This window comes from Panulirus ornatus, chromosome 5 (assembly GCF_036320965.1).
Source record: "Panulirus ornatus isolate Po-2019 chromosome 5, ASM3632096v1, whole genome shotgun sequence".
In the NCBI taxonomy this organism is placed as follows: Eukaryota; Metazoa; Arthropoda; class Malacostraca; order Decapoda; family Palinuridae; genus Panulirus; species Panulirus ornatus.
This window is the reverse complement of record NC_092228.1, coordinates 31,130,768-31,148,025: the sequence shown is the minus strand read 5'-3', so window position 1 is coordinate 31,148,025 and position 17,258 is coordinate 31,130,768. Positions and strand designations below refer to the sequence as shown.

Here is a 17,258-nt window from a genome sequence, read left to right as displayed (position 1 = left end):
GTATGTGAGAAATACTTAAAAAAGCAAATGGATTTGTATGTATCATTTATGGATCTGGAGAAGGCATATGATAGAGTTGATAGAGATGCTCTGTGGAAGGTATTAAGAATATATGGTGTGGGAGGCAAGTTGTTAGAAGCAGTGAAAAGTTTTTATCGAGGATGTAAGGCATGTGTACGTGTAGGAAGAGAGGAAAGTCATTGGTTCTCAGTGAATGTAGGTTTGCGGCAGGGGTGTGTGATGTCTCCATGGTTGTTTAATTTGTTTATGGATGGGGTTGTTAGGGAGGTGAATGCAAGAGTTTTGGAAAGAGTGGCAAGTATGAAGTCTGTTGGGGATGAGAGAGCTTGGGAAGTGAGTCAGTTGTTGTTCGCTGATGATACAGCGCTGGTGGCTGATTCATGTGAGAAACTGCAGAAGCTGGTGACTGAGTTTGGTAAAGTGTGTGAAAGAAGAAAGCTAAGAGTAAATGTGAATAAGAGCAAGGTTATTAGGTACAGTAGGGTTGAGGGTCAAGTCAATTGGGAGGTTAGTTTGAATGGAGAAAAACTGCAGGAAGTGAAGTGTTTTTGATATCTGGGAGTGGATCTGGCAGCGGATGGAACCATGGAAGCGGAAATGGATCATAGGGTGGGGGAGGGGGCGAAAATTCTGGGAGCCTTGAGGAATGTGTGGAAGTCGAGAACATTATCTCGAAAAGCAAAAATGGGTATGTTTGAAGGAATAGTGGTTCCAACAATGTTGTATGGTTGCGAGGCGTGGGCTATGGATAGAGTTGTGCGCAGGAGGATGGATGTGCTGGAAATGAGATGTTGAGGACAATGTGTGGTGTGAGGTGGTTTGATCGAGTAAGTAATGTAAGGGTAAGAGAGATGTGTGGAAATAAAAAGAGCGTGGTTGAGAGAGCAGAAGAGGGTGTTTTGAAATGGTTTGGGCACATGGAGAGAATGAGTGAGGAAAGATTGACCAAGAGGATATATGTGTCGGAGGTGGAGGGAACGAGGAGAAGAGGGAGACCAAATTGGAGGTGGAAAGATGGAGTGAAAAAGATTTTGTGTGATCGGGGCCTGAACATGCAGGAGGGTGAAAGGAGGGCAAGGAATAGAGTGAATTGGAGAGATGTGGTATACCAGGGTTGACGTGCTGTCAGTGGATTGAATCAAGGCATATGAATCGTCTGGGGTAAACCATTTAAAGCTGTGTAGGTATGTATATTTGCGTGCGTGGACGTATGTATATACATGTGTATGGGGGTGGGTTGGGCCATTTCTTTCGTCTGTTTCCTTGCGCTACCTCGCAAACGAGGGAGACAGCGACAAAGAAAAAAAAAAAAAAATTATATATATATATATATATATATATATATATATATATATATATATATATATATATATATATATATATATATTTTTTTTTTTTCAAACTATTCGCCATTTCCCGCGCCAGCGAGGTAGCGTCAAGAACAGAGGACCGGGCCCCTTTCGGAATATCCTCACCTAGCCTCCTCTGTTCCTTCTTTTGGAAAATTAAAAAAAAAAACGAGACGGGAGGATTTCCAGCCCCCCGCTCCCTCCCCTTTTAGTCGCCTTCTACGACACGCAGGGAATACGTGGGAAGTATTCTTAATCCCCTATCCCCAGGGATATATATATATATATATATATATATATATATATATATATATAGTGCCATTGTACAAAGGCAAAGATGATAAAGGTGGGTGTTCAATCCACAGAGAAATTTGTTTGTCTAGTATTCCTGGGAAATTATATGTGAGGATATTGGTTGAGAGTGTAATAGCATGTACAGAGCATCAGACTGAGGAAGAGTAGTGTGGTTTCAGAAGTGGTAGAGGATGTGTGGATCAGGTGTTTGCTTTGAAGAATGTATATGAGAAATACTTAGAAAAACTGATGGATTTTTACGGAGCATTTATGGATCTGGTGAAGGCATATGATAGGGTTGAGAGCGATGCTTTGTGGAAGGCTTTAAGCGTATATGGTGCGGGAAGTAAGTTGCTGGAAGCAGTGAAAAGTTTCTACCAAGGATGTAAGGCATGTGTACAAGTAGGAAGAGAGGAAAGTGATAGGTTCCCAGTATAAGTCTGTCTGCAGCAGAGGCGTGTGATGTCGTCATGGTTATTATATTCATTTGTGGATGGGGTGGTTATGGATGTAAATGCAAGAGTTTTGGAAAGAGGGGCAGGTATGCAGTCTGTTGTCATCCGGATGAGAGGGCTTGGGAAGCGAGTCAGTTGTTGTTGGCAGAAGTTGGTGACTGAATTTGGAAAACTTTGTGAAAGGCGAAAGTTAAGAGTAAATGTGAATAAGAGCAAGGTTATTAGGTACTGTAGGGTTGAGGGACAAGTTAACTGGGAGGTAAGTTTGAACGGAGAAAAATTGAAGGAGTGAAGTGATATCTGGGAGCGGACTTAGCAGCGGATGGAACCATGGAAGCAGAAATCAGTCACAGGGTTGGGGAGGGGGCTAAGGTTCTGTGAGCGATGAAGAATGTTTGGAAGGAGAGAACATTATCTCGGAGAGCAAAAATGGGTGTGTTTGAGGGAAAAGTGGTTCCAACAATGTCATATGGTTGCAAGGCGTAGGCCATAGAAAGGGTTTTGCAGAGAAAGGTGGATGTGTTAGAAATGAAATATTTGTTTTGAAGTGGTTTGATCTAATAAGCAGTTAGAGGGTAAGAGAGATGTGTGGAAATAAAAAGATTGTGGTTGAGAGAGCAGAAGAGAGTGTATTGAAATGGTTTGGTCACATGGAGAGAATGAGTGAGGAAAGACTGACAAAGACGATATATGTGTCAGAGGTGGAGGGAACAAGAAGCGGGAGACCAAATGGGAGGTGGAAAGAAGGAGTGAAAAAGATTCTGAGCGATCGGGGCCTGAACATGCAGGAGGGTGAAATGCGTGCAAGGAATAGAGTGAACTGGAATGATGTGGTATACCGGGGTCGACGTGCTATCAATGTACTGAACCATGGAGAGGATTTTGGGGCCTAGATGAGGATAGGGAGCTCTGGTTTCGGTGCATTACATGTGACAGCTAGAGACTGAGTGCGAACAAATGTGGTATTTTTTGTCTTTTCATGGCACTACCTCGCTGAAGCTGGGGGTAGCGATGCTGCTTCCTGTGGGGCGGGGTAGCAACAGGAATGGATGAAAGCAAGTATGAGTATGTGCACGTGCATATGTGTATATGTCTGTGTATGTGTATGTATATATGTGTACATGTGTTTATGTTATGTATATTTATGTGTATGTCCGTGTATGTACATATATTTCAATTCTTCGGCTGTTTCCTGGCGGTACCATGCTGAGACCCTGCGCCCTGACACATTACACCTTGGGACCCTGCACCCTGTCATTCAGCACCCTGGTACCCTGCATCCTGACACCCTACACCCTAGGACCCTGCATCCTGGTCCTACACCCTGTGATCCTGAACTCTGGCACGGCACCCTACACCCAGGTACCCTGCATCCTCACACAACAAAACCCTGAGACTTTACAACCTGACACCCTAAAGTCTAGTACCCTGACACCTTACAAACTGGCACCTTAAAACCCTGGGACCCTGCACTCTGCTACCCTACACCATGCCTACTCCCTGAGTCTCTACACCCTGGTACTCTGCACGCTGACACCTTACACCTTGGCACCCTACACTCTGATACCTGCACTCAGACACTCTACAGCCTGACATCCTGCACCCCGACACCCTACATCCTGGGAATCTGCACCCTGGCACCCTACACCTTGGGAACCTGCACCCTGACACCCCAAAGTCCTGAGACCCTACAACCTGGAACCCTACACTCTGGGACCCTGCTCCCTGGCACCATAAATTCCTGGTAACATTCACCCTGACACCCTACACCCTGGGATCCTACACTCTGGCACCCTAAAACCTTAAGAACCTTCACCCTGCCATCCTGAGACCCTCCACCCTAATACTTTACACCCTGGGATCCTGCACCATGGCACCCTTCACCCCTGGAACTCTGCACTCTGACACATTACATCCTGGGGCTCTACACCCTAGCACCCTAATATCCTCAGACCCTGCACCCTGGCACCATGCACCCTGGGGCCCCACTCTCTGGCAACCCGAAGCCATTAGACCCTGTACCCTGGTACCCTATAACCCAGAGACCCTGCACCCTGGCACCCTATAACCCAGAGACCCTGCACCCTGGCATCATATCCCTAGGGCCCTGCACCCTGGTAGCCTATACTTTGGTGCCCTGCCCTCTGGCACCCTAAAACCCTGGGACATTTCACTCTGTCACCCAAAAACCCTGGGACCCTGCAACCTGACACCCCATACCTTGGGACCCTGCACCCTGGCAACCTAAAACCCTAAGACCCTGTACCCTGACACCTTGCATCCTGGCACCCAACACACTGGTACCCTACATCCTGGCATCCTACGCCCTGTTACCCTACACTCTAGTACCTTACACTCTGGGACCCTTTACCCTGTCACCGTGCACCCTGGCACCCTGCACCCTGACACCCTAAAACCTTGAGACCCTGCACCTTGGTACCCTACACTCTGGGACCCTACACCCAGACACCCTGAAACCATAGGAACCTGCACCCTGACACCCTACACCTTGGGACCCTACACACAGGCAACCTAAAACCCTGAGACCATGCACCCTGGCACTATATCCTTAGGAGTCTCCACCTTAGAAACCTGCACCATAGTACCTTGGGACCCTGCTTTCTGGCATCCTATACCCTGGTAACCTGCACCCTGGCACCCTAAAACCCTGGGACACCACCCTGCTACCCATGATCCCTGGGACCCTACATCCGGACACCCTACACCCTGAGACCTTGAACCTTGGCACCCTAAACCCCTAGTGCTCTGCACCCTGACATACCAAACCCTGAGACCCTGCACCCTGGTACCCTACAACCTGTTATCCTGATACCCTAAAATCCTGGTAATGTGCACCCTGACACCCTACACCCTGGGGCCCTACACGCTGGCACCCTAAAGCCCTGGGACCCTGAACTCTGCTACAACCTGGGACCCTGAATCCTGCCACCCCAAACCCTTGGACTCTACACCCTGGTACCCTGCACTCTTACGCCCTACACCCTGGCACCTTACATCCTGGTACTCTGCACTCTGACACCTTACACCATGGAACCCTGCACCTTTGCACTCTACTCCTTGGCACCCTGTACCCTAACACCCTCCATCCTGGAAACCTGCACCCTGACTCCCAAAACCCTTAGACCTTGTAAACTGACACCCTATACCCTAGCACCCTTCACCCTGGCGCACTAAAACCCTGGTAACCTGTATCCTGACACCTTACACCATGGGACCCTACACTCTGGCACACAGAAACCATTGGGCTCTTCACCCTGCCACCCTAAAGCCCTGGGACCCTGCAACTGACACATTACACCCTGGGACCATGCACCCTGGTACCCTACACCCTAGAACCAAACACCCTGACAACCTGAAACCACAGGAACCTGCACCACGATACCCTACAACCTGGTACCCTGCACCATGGCACCCTAAATTCCTGGGACCCTGCACCCTGGGAACCTATACTCTGACACCCTAAAACCCTCAAACATTGCACCCTGGTATCATACACCCTGGGACCGTGCACCCCAGTACCCTACATCCTGAGACCCTACACCCTGCCAATCTTATACCATTGGAACGTGCACCGTGACACCCTACAACCTGGGACCCTGCACCATAAAACCCTGGAACACTTCACCCTGCCACCTGTAGACCCTGGGACCCTGCACCCTTTCAACTTAAAACCCTATGACCCTGCACCCTGGTACCCTACATCCTGGCATCCTGCACCCTGAAACCCTGCATCTTGGCACCCTACACATTGGTACTCTACATCCTGGCTCCCTGCACCATAGTACCCTATACCCTGGCAACCTGAAACCTTAGGACCCTGCACACAGGCACCTTACACCAAGGGACCTTGCACCTTGGCACCCTAAAACCCTGTAACCGTACACTCTGACACGTAAAAACCTTAAAACCCTGCACACTGACACCCTACACCCTGAGACTCTGCACCCTGGCATCCTAAAACCCTGAGATCCTGCGTCTTGAAACCCTGCACCCAGGTACCTTATACCCTGACACTCTAGAACCCTTGGGATCCTTACGCTGGTACCCTACACGCTGAGACACTGCAATACGACACCCTATGACCCTGAGACCCTTCACCCTGGCACCCTGAAACCACATATTCTGCACCCTGACACCCTAGACCCTTGGACCCTGCACCCTGGCACCTTAAAACCACATATTCTGCACCTTGACACCCTAGACCCTTGGACCCTGCACCCTGGCACCTTAAAACCACATATTCTGCACCCTGACACCCTAGACCCTTGGACCCTGCACCCTGGCACCTTAAAACCACATATTGTGCACCTTGACACCCTAGACCCTTGGACCCTGCACCCTGGCACCTTAAAACCACATATTGTGCACCTTGACACCCTAGACCCTTGGACCCTGCACCCTGGCACCTTAAAATCATATATTCTGCACTTTGACACCCTAGACCCTTGGACCCTGCACCCTGGCACCTTAAAACCACATATTGTGCACCTTGACACCCTAGACCCTTGGACCCTGCACCCTGGCACCTTAAAACCACATATTGTGCACCTTGACACCCTAGACCCTTGGACCCTGCACCCTGGCACCTTAAAACCACATATTCTGCACCTTGACACCCTCGACCCTTGCACCCTGCACCCTGGCACCTTAAAACCACATATTGTGCACCTTGACACCCTAGACCCTTGGACCCTGCACCCTGACACCTTAAAACCACATATTGTGCACCTTGACACCCTAGACCATTGGACCCTGCACCCTGGCACCTTAAAACCACATATTGTGCACCTTGACACCCTAGACCCTTGGACCCTGCACCCTGGCATCCAAAAACCCTAGGACCCTGCACTCTGTCAACTTACACTTTGAAACCCTGCACCCTTACAACCTACACCCTAGAAACCTGCATCCTGGCACCATGCACCCTGGCACCCTGCAATCTGAAACCCTAAAACCTTGAGACCCTGTACTCTGGTACCCTGCACCCTAGGACCTTTCACCTTGACACCCTGAAACCATAAGTTATTGCACCCTGACACTACGCTCTGAGACCCTGAACCCTGGCACCCTAAAACCCTGACTCCCTGCACCATGGCATTCTAAAATCCTGAGACCCTACACTCTTACACCCTACAATCTGGAACCCTGCACCCTGACACGCTGCACTCTGGGACCCTGCATCCTGGAACCGTATACCGTGGCACCCTAAACCCTGACACCCTAAAACCTTGAGACCCTGCACCCTGTTGCCCTACGTCCTAGAACCCTTCACCCTGACACCCTGAAACCAAATGATCCTGCACCCTGACACTACGCCCTGAGACCTTGCACCCTGGCACCCAAAAACCTTAGGACCCTGCACCCTGACACCCTACACCTTGGGACCCTGCACCCTGACAACCTACACCTTGGGACCCTGCACCCTGACAACCTACACCTTGGGACCCTGCACCCTGACACCCTACACCTTGGGACCCTGCACCCTGACAACCTACACCTTGGGACCCTGCACCCTGACACCCTACACCTTGGGACCCTGCACCCTGACACCCTACATTCTGGGACCCTGCATCCTGGAACCGTATACCCTGCACCCTGACATCCTAAAACCTTGAGACCCTGCACCCTGGCACCTTACACGATGGGATCCTGCACCCGTGGCACCCCAAAACCTTGAGATCCCGCACCCTGAGACCTTAAACCCTGCACCTTGGCACCTTAAAACCCTGAAACCCTGCAATCTTGTACCCTAAAACCCGGACACCTTGCACTCTGGCACTCTATAACCTAGCATTCTATATCCTGGCACCCTATACTCTGGCACCTTGCACCCTGGCACCCTGTACTCTGAAACCCTGCATCCTGGTACCTTGCAACCTGGCACCCTATACTCTGACACCCTGCATCCTGGTACCCTACACACCGGCATCCTTCACCTTGGGATTGTGCATCTTGCTGTAGCCTGCATCCTGGCACCGTACATCGTGACATCCTTTACCCTGGCACCCTACACCCTGGTATCCTGCATTCTGGTACCCTGTACCATCGCACGCTACATCCTGGGACTGTGAACCCTATCACCATGCACCCTGGCAACCTGAATCCTGATACCTTACACCCTGGTACGCTAAATCCTGGCACCCTACGACCCTCGGACCCTGCGGCCTGACACCCTACACCCTGGTCTCCAGCACCCTGGCACCCTAAACCCCTGATATCCTGCACCCTGACACCCTACACCCTGGGAATCTGCACCCTGGCACCCTAAAACACTGAGATTCTGCACCTGACACTCTACACCGTGGGACCCTGCTCGCCGACACCCGAAGACCCTGATATCCTACAATCTAGTGTACTGAACCCTGGCAATCTACACCCTGGTACCCTCCACTCTGGCGCCCTACACCCTGGGACCATGCACTATAACAACCTACACCTTGGTACCCTGCATCCTGGTACCCTGCACCCAGGCACTCTAAAACCCTGAGGCACTACGCCCCGACACGCAATACCTAGAACCCTGGACCCATAAACTCTACACCCTACACCCTGGGAACCTGTACTGTAGTTCCCAGGTACCATGCACCCTGCACCCTGACACCTTGCACCCTGGAACAAATACCCTGGGACCCTGCATCATGACAACCAACACCCTACCACCCTCTAACCCGACACCCTACACCCTGACACCCTGACACCATACACCCGTGGACTCTGCAACATGGAATTTTGCACCCTGGCAACCTACTACTTTCCGTCCTGCAACCTAATACCCTGCGCCATGGTACTCTGCACCCTGAAACCCTGAACCTGACACCCTACACCTTGACACCTTACACCTTGGTACCCTTCACCCTGACACCTTGCTTGGTGACTACCTGCACCCTGTGAATCTGCACCCTGGCATCCTGTATCCTGGCAACCTGCAACCTGGTACCCTGCAACCTGGCATCCTACAACCTCGCACCCTACACACTAGTAACCTGCACCCAGGCATCCCGCACCCCATACCCTTCACTCTGGTTTCCTGCACCCTGGCACCTTAAAACCTAGTACCTTGCAGCCTGACACCCAACAACCTGGCACCCTGACCTGTTACACCCCGGTACTTTGCATCCTGGTACCCTGCATCCTGGAACCCTGCACCCTCGTACCCTGCACCTTGACACCTACACCCTGGTGTCCTGCGCCTTGACACCCTGCACCCTGACACCCTACACCCAGGTAACCTGCATCCTAACACCCTATACCCTGGCACCTTGCACCATGGGGTTCTGCACTCTGGTATCCTACACCGTGGTATTCTACACCCTGGCGCCCTGCACCTTCTCACCCTGCACTCTGTGATTCTTCACCCTGGCTCCCTGAATCCTGTCACCTTCACCCTGATGCCCTGCGCCCTGACACCCTGGACTCTGGTACCCCTCATCATGGCACCCTACACCCTGGCATCCTGCATTCTGGCATCCTGCACCAACGCACGCTACATCCTGGGACTATGCACCCTGGCATCCTAAACCCTAGTACCCTGCATCCTGGCACCCTGACACCTTACACCCTGGTACCCTAAATCCTGGCACCCTAAGACCCTCGGACCCTGCGGTTTGACACCCTACACCCTCGATTCCTGCTGCCTGACACCCTAAAACCCTGAGATATTGCACCCTGACACCGTACACTCTGAGACTCTGCACCCTGGCACCCTAAGATCTTGGTATCCTACAACTTAATGTCCTGCATCCTGGCATCCTACACCCTGGTATCCTGAATCCTAACATCCTACGCCCTGGTACCCTGTACCCTGGTATCCTAAACCCTAGGACCCTGCACCAAGGCACCCTAAAACCCTAAGACACTACCTGGGACCCTACACCCTTAAATCCTGCACCCTGGGAGCCTCTAACCTAGTTCCAAGGTGTCCTGCATCCTGGTACCCTGCACCTTGGTACCCTGCATCCTACGACACTCCACCCTAGCACCCTTAAATCCTACACCGTGGGACCTGCAACCTGGCACTCTACACCTTGGGACCCTTCACTCTGCCACCCTAAAACCCTGATACCTTAAACCCTGACACCTTTCACCCTCGTACCCTAAGCTCTGGCACCCTAAAACCTCTTCCCCTGCACCCTGCACCCTAACACCCTACACCCTTGTGCCCTGCACCACGGCACCCTAAAACCATAAGATCGTGCATATTGCCGCCTCACACTCTGACACCCTACACCCTGACACCCTATACACTTGGGCCCTGCACCCTGAAACAATAGACCCTAGCACCCTGCACCCTGACACAATGGACCCTGGCACCATGCACCCTAACACCCTGCATCCTGGAGCCCTACACCTGCTAACCCTGTGCCCTGGTACCATATAGTCTAGCCCCTACACCGTGACACCCTACACCCTAGAACCCAGGACCCTGACATCCTATATCCTGGTACCCTGTAACCTGACATCCGGCACCTTAGTGCACTGCAACCTCAACCCTGTAACAAGGCACACTAAAGCCCTGGGACATTATACCGTGACACCAAACATCCCGGTACTAGGCAACCTGCTAACCTAAAATTCTCGGACCCTGCACCTTGACACCCTATACCTGGTACCCTGCACCTTGGTACCCTGCACCCTAGCATACTGCACCCTGACAAATTAAAACCCTGAAATCCTACACCTTAAAATTTTACACCCTAGGGATCATACACCCCGGCACCCTAAAACCCTGAGATCCTTCACGCGGGCACCCTAAAGCCCTCTGGCCTTGCACCCTCTCACTCTACACCCTGATAACCTGAACCCTGGCACTCCATATCATTGAACCCGCACCCTGCCACCCTATAACCCTGATAATCTGCTCCCTGACACCTTTCACTCCGGTATCCTAATCCCTGGCACCGCAAAACCCTCGAAATCTGCACCCTAACACCAGACACTCTATTGCCCTACGTCCTGGTACCTTAAAACCCTGAGATCTTGCACCCCGACACCCTACTCCCCGAGAACCACACCCTGGCACACCAAAACCCTTAGATTCTGCACCGTGACATCCTACACCCTTGGTACCGTGATCAGTGACACCCTACACCCTGGCACCCTGAACCATAGCACCCTTTTTGCTGGAGCCTTGGACCCTAACATCCTGCATGCTGGCGCCCTACACCCTGCCATCGTACACCCTAGGAACCTGCACCATGGCATCATACACCCTGGGACACCACATTTGCAACTTGAACCCTGGGACCTTGCACCTTACACCCTAAAACACTGCACCTTGGCACCCTACATCCTGAGACCCTGCACCCTGAAACCTTACACCCTAGTACCCTGCGTCTGACACCTTACACCATGGCATCCAGCACCTTAACACCCTATACCCTGGTACCCTACACCCTGGCACCCTAAAACCCTCTGGTCCTGCACCCTATCACCCGACACCCTGACAACCTGCACCCTGGCACTCCACACCTCGGGACCCTGCAAAATGACACCCTACACCCTAAGACCCTGCATTCTGGCACCCTAAATCAGGCACCCTAAACTCTGACACCTTACACCCTAGAACTCTGCACCCTGACACCCTACACCCTAGAACCTTGCACTATGGCAGCCTACATCCTGTGACTCTGCTTATTTGCACCCTGGCATCTTACATCATGGCACCCTGAACTCTGGCATCTTACATCCTGGAACTCCCTGAAATCCTACACCCTAAGGGTCGTGCACCCTGGCACCCTACAGCCTGGAACCCTGCACATTTTCACCTTGAACTCTGGAGCCCTGCACCCTACATCCTGACACATCGCCACTGGCACTCTACACCCTAAGACCCTGGAGCCTGACACCCAACACCCTGGTATTCGGCAACCTGACAACATACATCATGGTACCCTGCACCCTAACGCCCAACACCCTGGCACTCTGCCACCCTACAAAGTGGCACCCTGCAACCTGGTATACCGCACTCTGGCACCTTACACCTTAGTATCCTGCACCCTGTCACCGTATATCTGGTACCTTGCGTCATGGCACTCTACACCCTGGGACCTTGCAACCTGACACCCTACACCGCGGAACCCTGTAACCTAGCACCCTGCACCCTGGTACCCTGCACCTTGGTACCCTGCACCCTAACACTATAAAACCCTGAGACCCTGTGCGCTAGCATTGAGAACCTGTACGCTAGCATTCTAAAAGCCTGGTATCCTACACCCTGGTACCCTAATTCCCTGGTACCTGCACTATGGCACCTTACACCCTGGTACTCTGCACCCTGGCACCCTACAACCCTGAGGCCCTGTACTCTGACACTCTACACACTGGTACCCTGCACCCTGACACCCTAAAGCCCTCTGACACTGTGCCCTTTCACTCAGCACCCTGGTAACCTGCACCCTATCACTCTACACCTTGGGACCCTGCACCCTAGCACCTAAAAGCCTGAGACCCTACACCTTGACACCGTACACCCTGGGACCCTACACCCTAAAAATCATACAACCTGGGATCCTGCACCCTAGTATCCTGCGCCCTAGTACCCTTCACCCTGGTACCCGAAAACCCTCAAATCCTGCACCCTAAAATCCTACAGCCTGGGACCCTGCAATCTGGCAGCCTAAAACCCTGAGGCCCTTCACGCTGACACCTTAAAACCCTGGCACCCTGCATCTTGGCACCTTATTCTGGCACCCTGCTTCATAGAACCCTGCACTCTAACACCCTACACCCTAAAACCCTTCACCCTGGCACCCGCACCCTGGAACCCTCACCCGTGGAACCCTCACCCTGGCACCTTCACCCTGGAACCCTCACCCTAGCACCCTGAACTCTGACACCTTACACCTTAGGACTCTGCACCCTGACACCTTACACCCTAAGACCCTGCACCATGGCACCCTATAACCTAGAACCCTGTATATCTGCACCTTGAACCCTGAGAACTTGCACCCTGCATCCTGACAACCTGCACTGTGGCGTCCGACACCCTGTAACTCTGCAAGCTGGCACCCTACACCCTAGCATACTGTACCATGGCATCCTGCACCCTGGATCCCTGCCCTCTGGGACCCTGCTCCCTGGCATCCTGCACCCTGGGACTCAACATCCTGTTACCCTTCACCCTGGCACCCTGCACCCTAGTCCCAGTAACCCTGGCACCTTGTACCCTGATACCCTGCACCCTGGCACCTTCACTGTGGGATTCTGGCACTATACACTCTGGTAACCTGCACCCTGGCACCGTGCACCCTCGTACCTTGCACCTTGACACCCTACACCCTAGACCCTGCATCCTGGTACCCTGCACTCTAATACCCTGCATCCTAGTACCCTGCACCCTGACACCCTGTAACCTGGCACACTGCACTCTGATACCCTGCAGTCTGGTACCCTGCACCCTGGTACCCTGCACCCTGCCATCCTGCACCCTGGTACCCTGCGCCCTGGCATTTCGCAGCTTGGTACCCTGCAACCTGGTACCCTGCACCCAGGTACCTGCAACCTGGTACCCTGCAGCCTGGTACTCTGCAGCCTGGTACCCTGCAGCCTGGTACTCTGCAGCCTGGTACCCTGCACCCAGGTACCTGCAACCTGGTACCCTGCAGCCTGGTACTCTGCAGCCTGGTACTCTGCACCCAGGTACCTGCAACCTGGTACCCTGCAGCCTGGTACCCTGCAGCCTGGTACTCTGCAGCCTGGTAACCTGCAGACTGGTACTCTGCAGCCTGGTACCCTGCAGCCTGGTACCCTGCACTCTGGCAACCTGCACCCAAGTACCTGCAACCTGGTACCCTGCAACCTGGTACCCTGCAACCTGGTACCCTGCAGCCTGGTACCCTGCAACCTGGTACCCTGCAGCCTGGTACCCTGCAACCTGGTACCCTGCAGCCTGGTACCCTGCAGCCTGGTACCCTGCAGCCTGGTACCCTGCAGCCTGGTACTCTGCAGCCTGGTACCCTGCAGCCTGGTACCCTGCAGCCTGGTACCCTGCAACCTGGTACCCTGCACCCAGGTACCTGCAGCCTGGTACCCTGCAGCCTGGTAACCTGCAGCCTGGTACTCTGCAGCCTGGTACCCTGCAGCCTGGTACCCTGCAGCCTGGTACACTAGTACCGGGCCAGGGGCAGCTTATCCCCCCACACAGCTGGCCAACTTACCCTTCTTTGTTGCTCTCTGTTTGTCCGCCATTTTGACCAGGCCGTCCGTCCTCTCCTGGTCATCATCTTTCCCTTGTTTCCCTAATCTTTCTTTATCTTCTTTCTTCTTATTATCATTATTCTTGTTCCTGCCATCGGACCTCTTCTCGCTGCCACCTTTGCTATTTTTGTTTCTCCTTCGTTCATTCTTCTTCTTTCTCTTGTCTTCTCGTCTCTTCACCTTGTTTCTTTCTTTCATTTTCATTCTTCGTTCATTTCTTCCACTTTTTACGTTGCCTTTCCCTACATTTGTCTTTGTTTGCTTCCTCTTCCCTGCTTTCTTTGTCTGCTTCCTCTTCCCTGCTTTCTTTGTCTGTTTCCTCTTCCCTGCTTTCTTTGTCTGCTTCCTCTTCCCTGCTTTCTTTGTCTGCCTCCTCTTCCCTGCTTTCTTTGTCTGCTTTCTCTTCCCTGCTTTCTTTGTCTGCTTCCTCTTCCCTGCTTTCTTTGTCTGCTTCCTCTTCCCTGCTTTCTTTGTCTGCTTCCTCTTCCCTGCTTTCTTTGTCTGCTTCCTCTTTCCTGCTTTCTTTGTCTGCCTCCTCTTCCATGCTTTCTTTGTCTGCTTCCTCTTCCCTGCTTTCTTTGTCTGCTTCCTCTTCCCTGCTTTCTCTGTCTGTTTCCTCTTCCCTGCTTTCTTTGTCTGCTTTCTCTTCCCTGCTTTCTTTGTCTGCTTCCTCTTCCCTGCTTTCTTTGTCTGCTTCTGCTTTCTTTGTCTGCTTCCTCTTCCCTGCTTTCTTTGTCTGCTTCCTCTTCCCTGCTTTCTTTGTCTGCTGCCTCTTCCCTGCTTTCTTTGTCTGCTTCCTCTTCCCTGCTTTCTTTGTCTGCTTTTTCTTCCCTGCTTTCTTTGTCTGCTTCCTCTTCCCTGCTTTCTTTGTCTGCTTCCTCTTCCCTGCTTTCTTTGTCTGCTTCCTCTTCCCTACTTTCTTTGTCTGTTTCCTCTTCCCTGCTTTCTTTGTCTGCTTCCTCTTCCCTGCTTTCTTTGTCTGCTTCCTCTTCCCTGCTTTCTTTGTCTGCTTCCTCTTCCCTGCTTTCTTTGTCTGCTGCCTCTTCCCGTCTTTCCTTCTTCGTCCTCCATTTTCATCTTGTTTAACTTGACCCGTCCGTCTCACTCCATCTGTCTTCCTCTGTCTCCTTCCACTGTCGTTCTTTATCTTATCCTTTTGTCTGTCTTTCTCCATCTCTGGTTTTCCTTCCTCTAACTCTCCTCCTGACGTCTTCCCTCCTTCCCTTCTCTTGCTCATCTTTCCTTCCTCACTTCCCTCCCTCATTTTCCTTCCTTTTCTCCTCCTTGTTTTCCTTCTTCGCAAATCACTCCCGTTTTTTCCCTCTAAACTCTTCTCGTCCTCAGTTTCCTCCGTCTTTCCCGCAGACGTCATATCCTTGGCTGCCTTCCTGGCCACATTCCTTCTTCCTCCCAGCTTGCTGGGCTCCGCCTCCTGGCCTCCCCCAGCAGGCCTGCTCACCCATTCCCTCTCTCCCTCACCTTTACTCTCTCCCCAGCCAAGTCTTGCTTCATCCACCCCTTTCTCCCCAGCCACCTTACTGGCCTCCCTGGCGGGCCTTCCTCCCTTACCTCCCACATCTCTCCCTACCCTTCGTCGGCTCCCTGGAAATAACAGAGATTGGTTAGTCATGTGCATGATGGTAGGATGATGATGATGTGCATGATGGTAGATGATGATGATGTGCATGATGGTAGGATGATGATGATGTGCATGATGGTAGGATGATGATGATGTGCATGATGGTAGGATGATGATGATGTGCATGATGGTAGGATGATGATGTGTATAATTCACTTATTCCTATGTATTTCATTATATCTTTTTTCATCTTCACTTAACTGACGTCATACGGAAATACACATAACGGAAATACACATCAGAGAAGAGTTAGTGGTGACCTGATCATAACCTTTAGGTTTTTAACTCCTTGTATTTAAATTTCTAAAATCGGAAACAGCAGAAGGAGTCACGCGGGGAGTGCTCATCCTCCTCGAAGGCTCAGATTGGGGTGTCTAAACGTGTGTGGATGTAACCAAGATGAGAAAAGAGGAGAGATAGGTAGTATGTTTGAGGAGACGAACCTGGATGTTTTGACTCTGAGTGAAACGAAGCTCAAGGGTAAAGCGGAAGAATGGTTTGGAATGTCTTGGGAATAAAGTCAAAAAGTTGGTGAGAAGACAAGAGCAAAGGAAGGAGTAGCACTACTCCTGAAGCAGGAGCCGTGGGAGTGTGTAAGAAAGTAAATTTTAGATTGGTGTGGGTAAAACTGAAAGTGGATGGAGAGAAATGGGTGATAATTAGTGCTTATGCACCTGGCCATGAGGAGAAAGATCATGTGAGGCAAGTGTTTTGGGAGCAGCTGAGTGTGTGTGATATTAGTTTTGATGCATGAGACCGGGTTGTAGTGATGGTGATTTGAATGCAAAGGCAAGTAATGTGGTAGTTGTGGGAATAATTGGTGTACATGGGGTGTTCAGTGTTTTTAATGGTGAAGAGCTTTTGGATTTGTGTGTTGAAAAAGGATTGGTGATTGGGAATACCTGATTTAGAAAGAGAGATATACATAAGTATACATATGTGAGTCGGAGAGATGGTCAAAGGGCGTTATTGGATTACGTGTTAATTGATACCAATGTAAAAGAGAGACTATGGATGTTAATGTGCTGAGAGGGACAGCTGGAGGGATATCTGATCACTATCTTGTGGAGACGAAGGTGAAGATTTGTAAGGGTTTTCAGAAAAGAAGAGAGAATGTTGGGAAGAAGAGAGTGGTGAGAGTAAGTGAGCTTGGAGAGGAGACTTGTGTGAGGAAATACCAGGAGAGACTGAGTGTAGAATGGCAAAAGGTGAGAGCAAATGACGTGAGGGGAGTGGGGGAGAAATGGGATGCATTTAGGGAAGCAGTGGTAGCTTGCGCAAAAC

The 17,258-nt window shown here is 51.6% G+C and overlaps 1 protein-coding gene across 1 annotated transcript in view; it reads right to left on the bottom strand.

The window, feature by feature from the left end:
• Positions 1 to 14,860, bottom strand: part of LOC139748798 (uncharacterized) — a 30,382-nt gene extending 15,522 nt beyond the window's left edge. The window contains exon 1 of the mRNA XM_071662232.1: positions 14,296 to 14,860. Within this exon, the coding sequence (XP_071518333.1) occupies positions 14,296 to 14,539 (244 nt within the window). The 5' untranslated portion in view covers positions 14,540 to 14,860. The remainder of the gene's footprint in view (positions 1 to 14,295) is intronic.
• Positions 14,861 to 17,258: the final 2,398 nt, after the last annotated feature.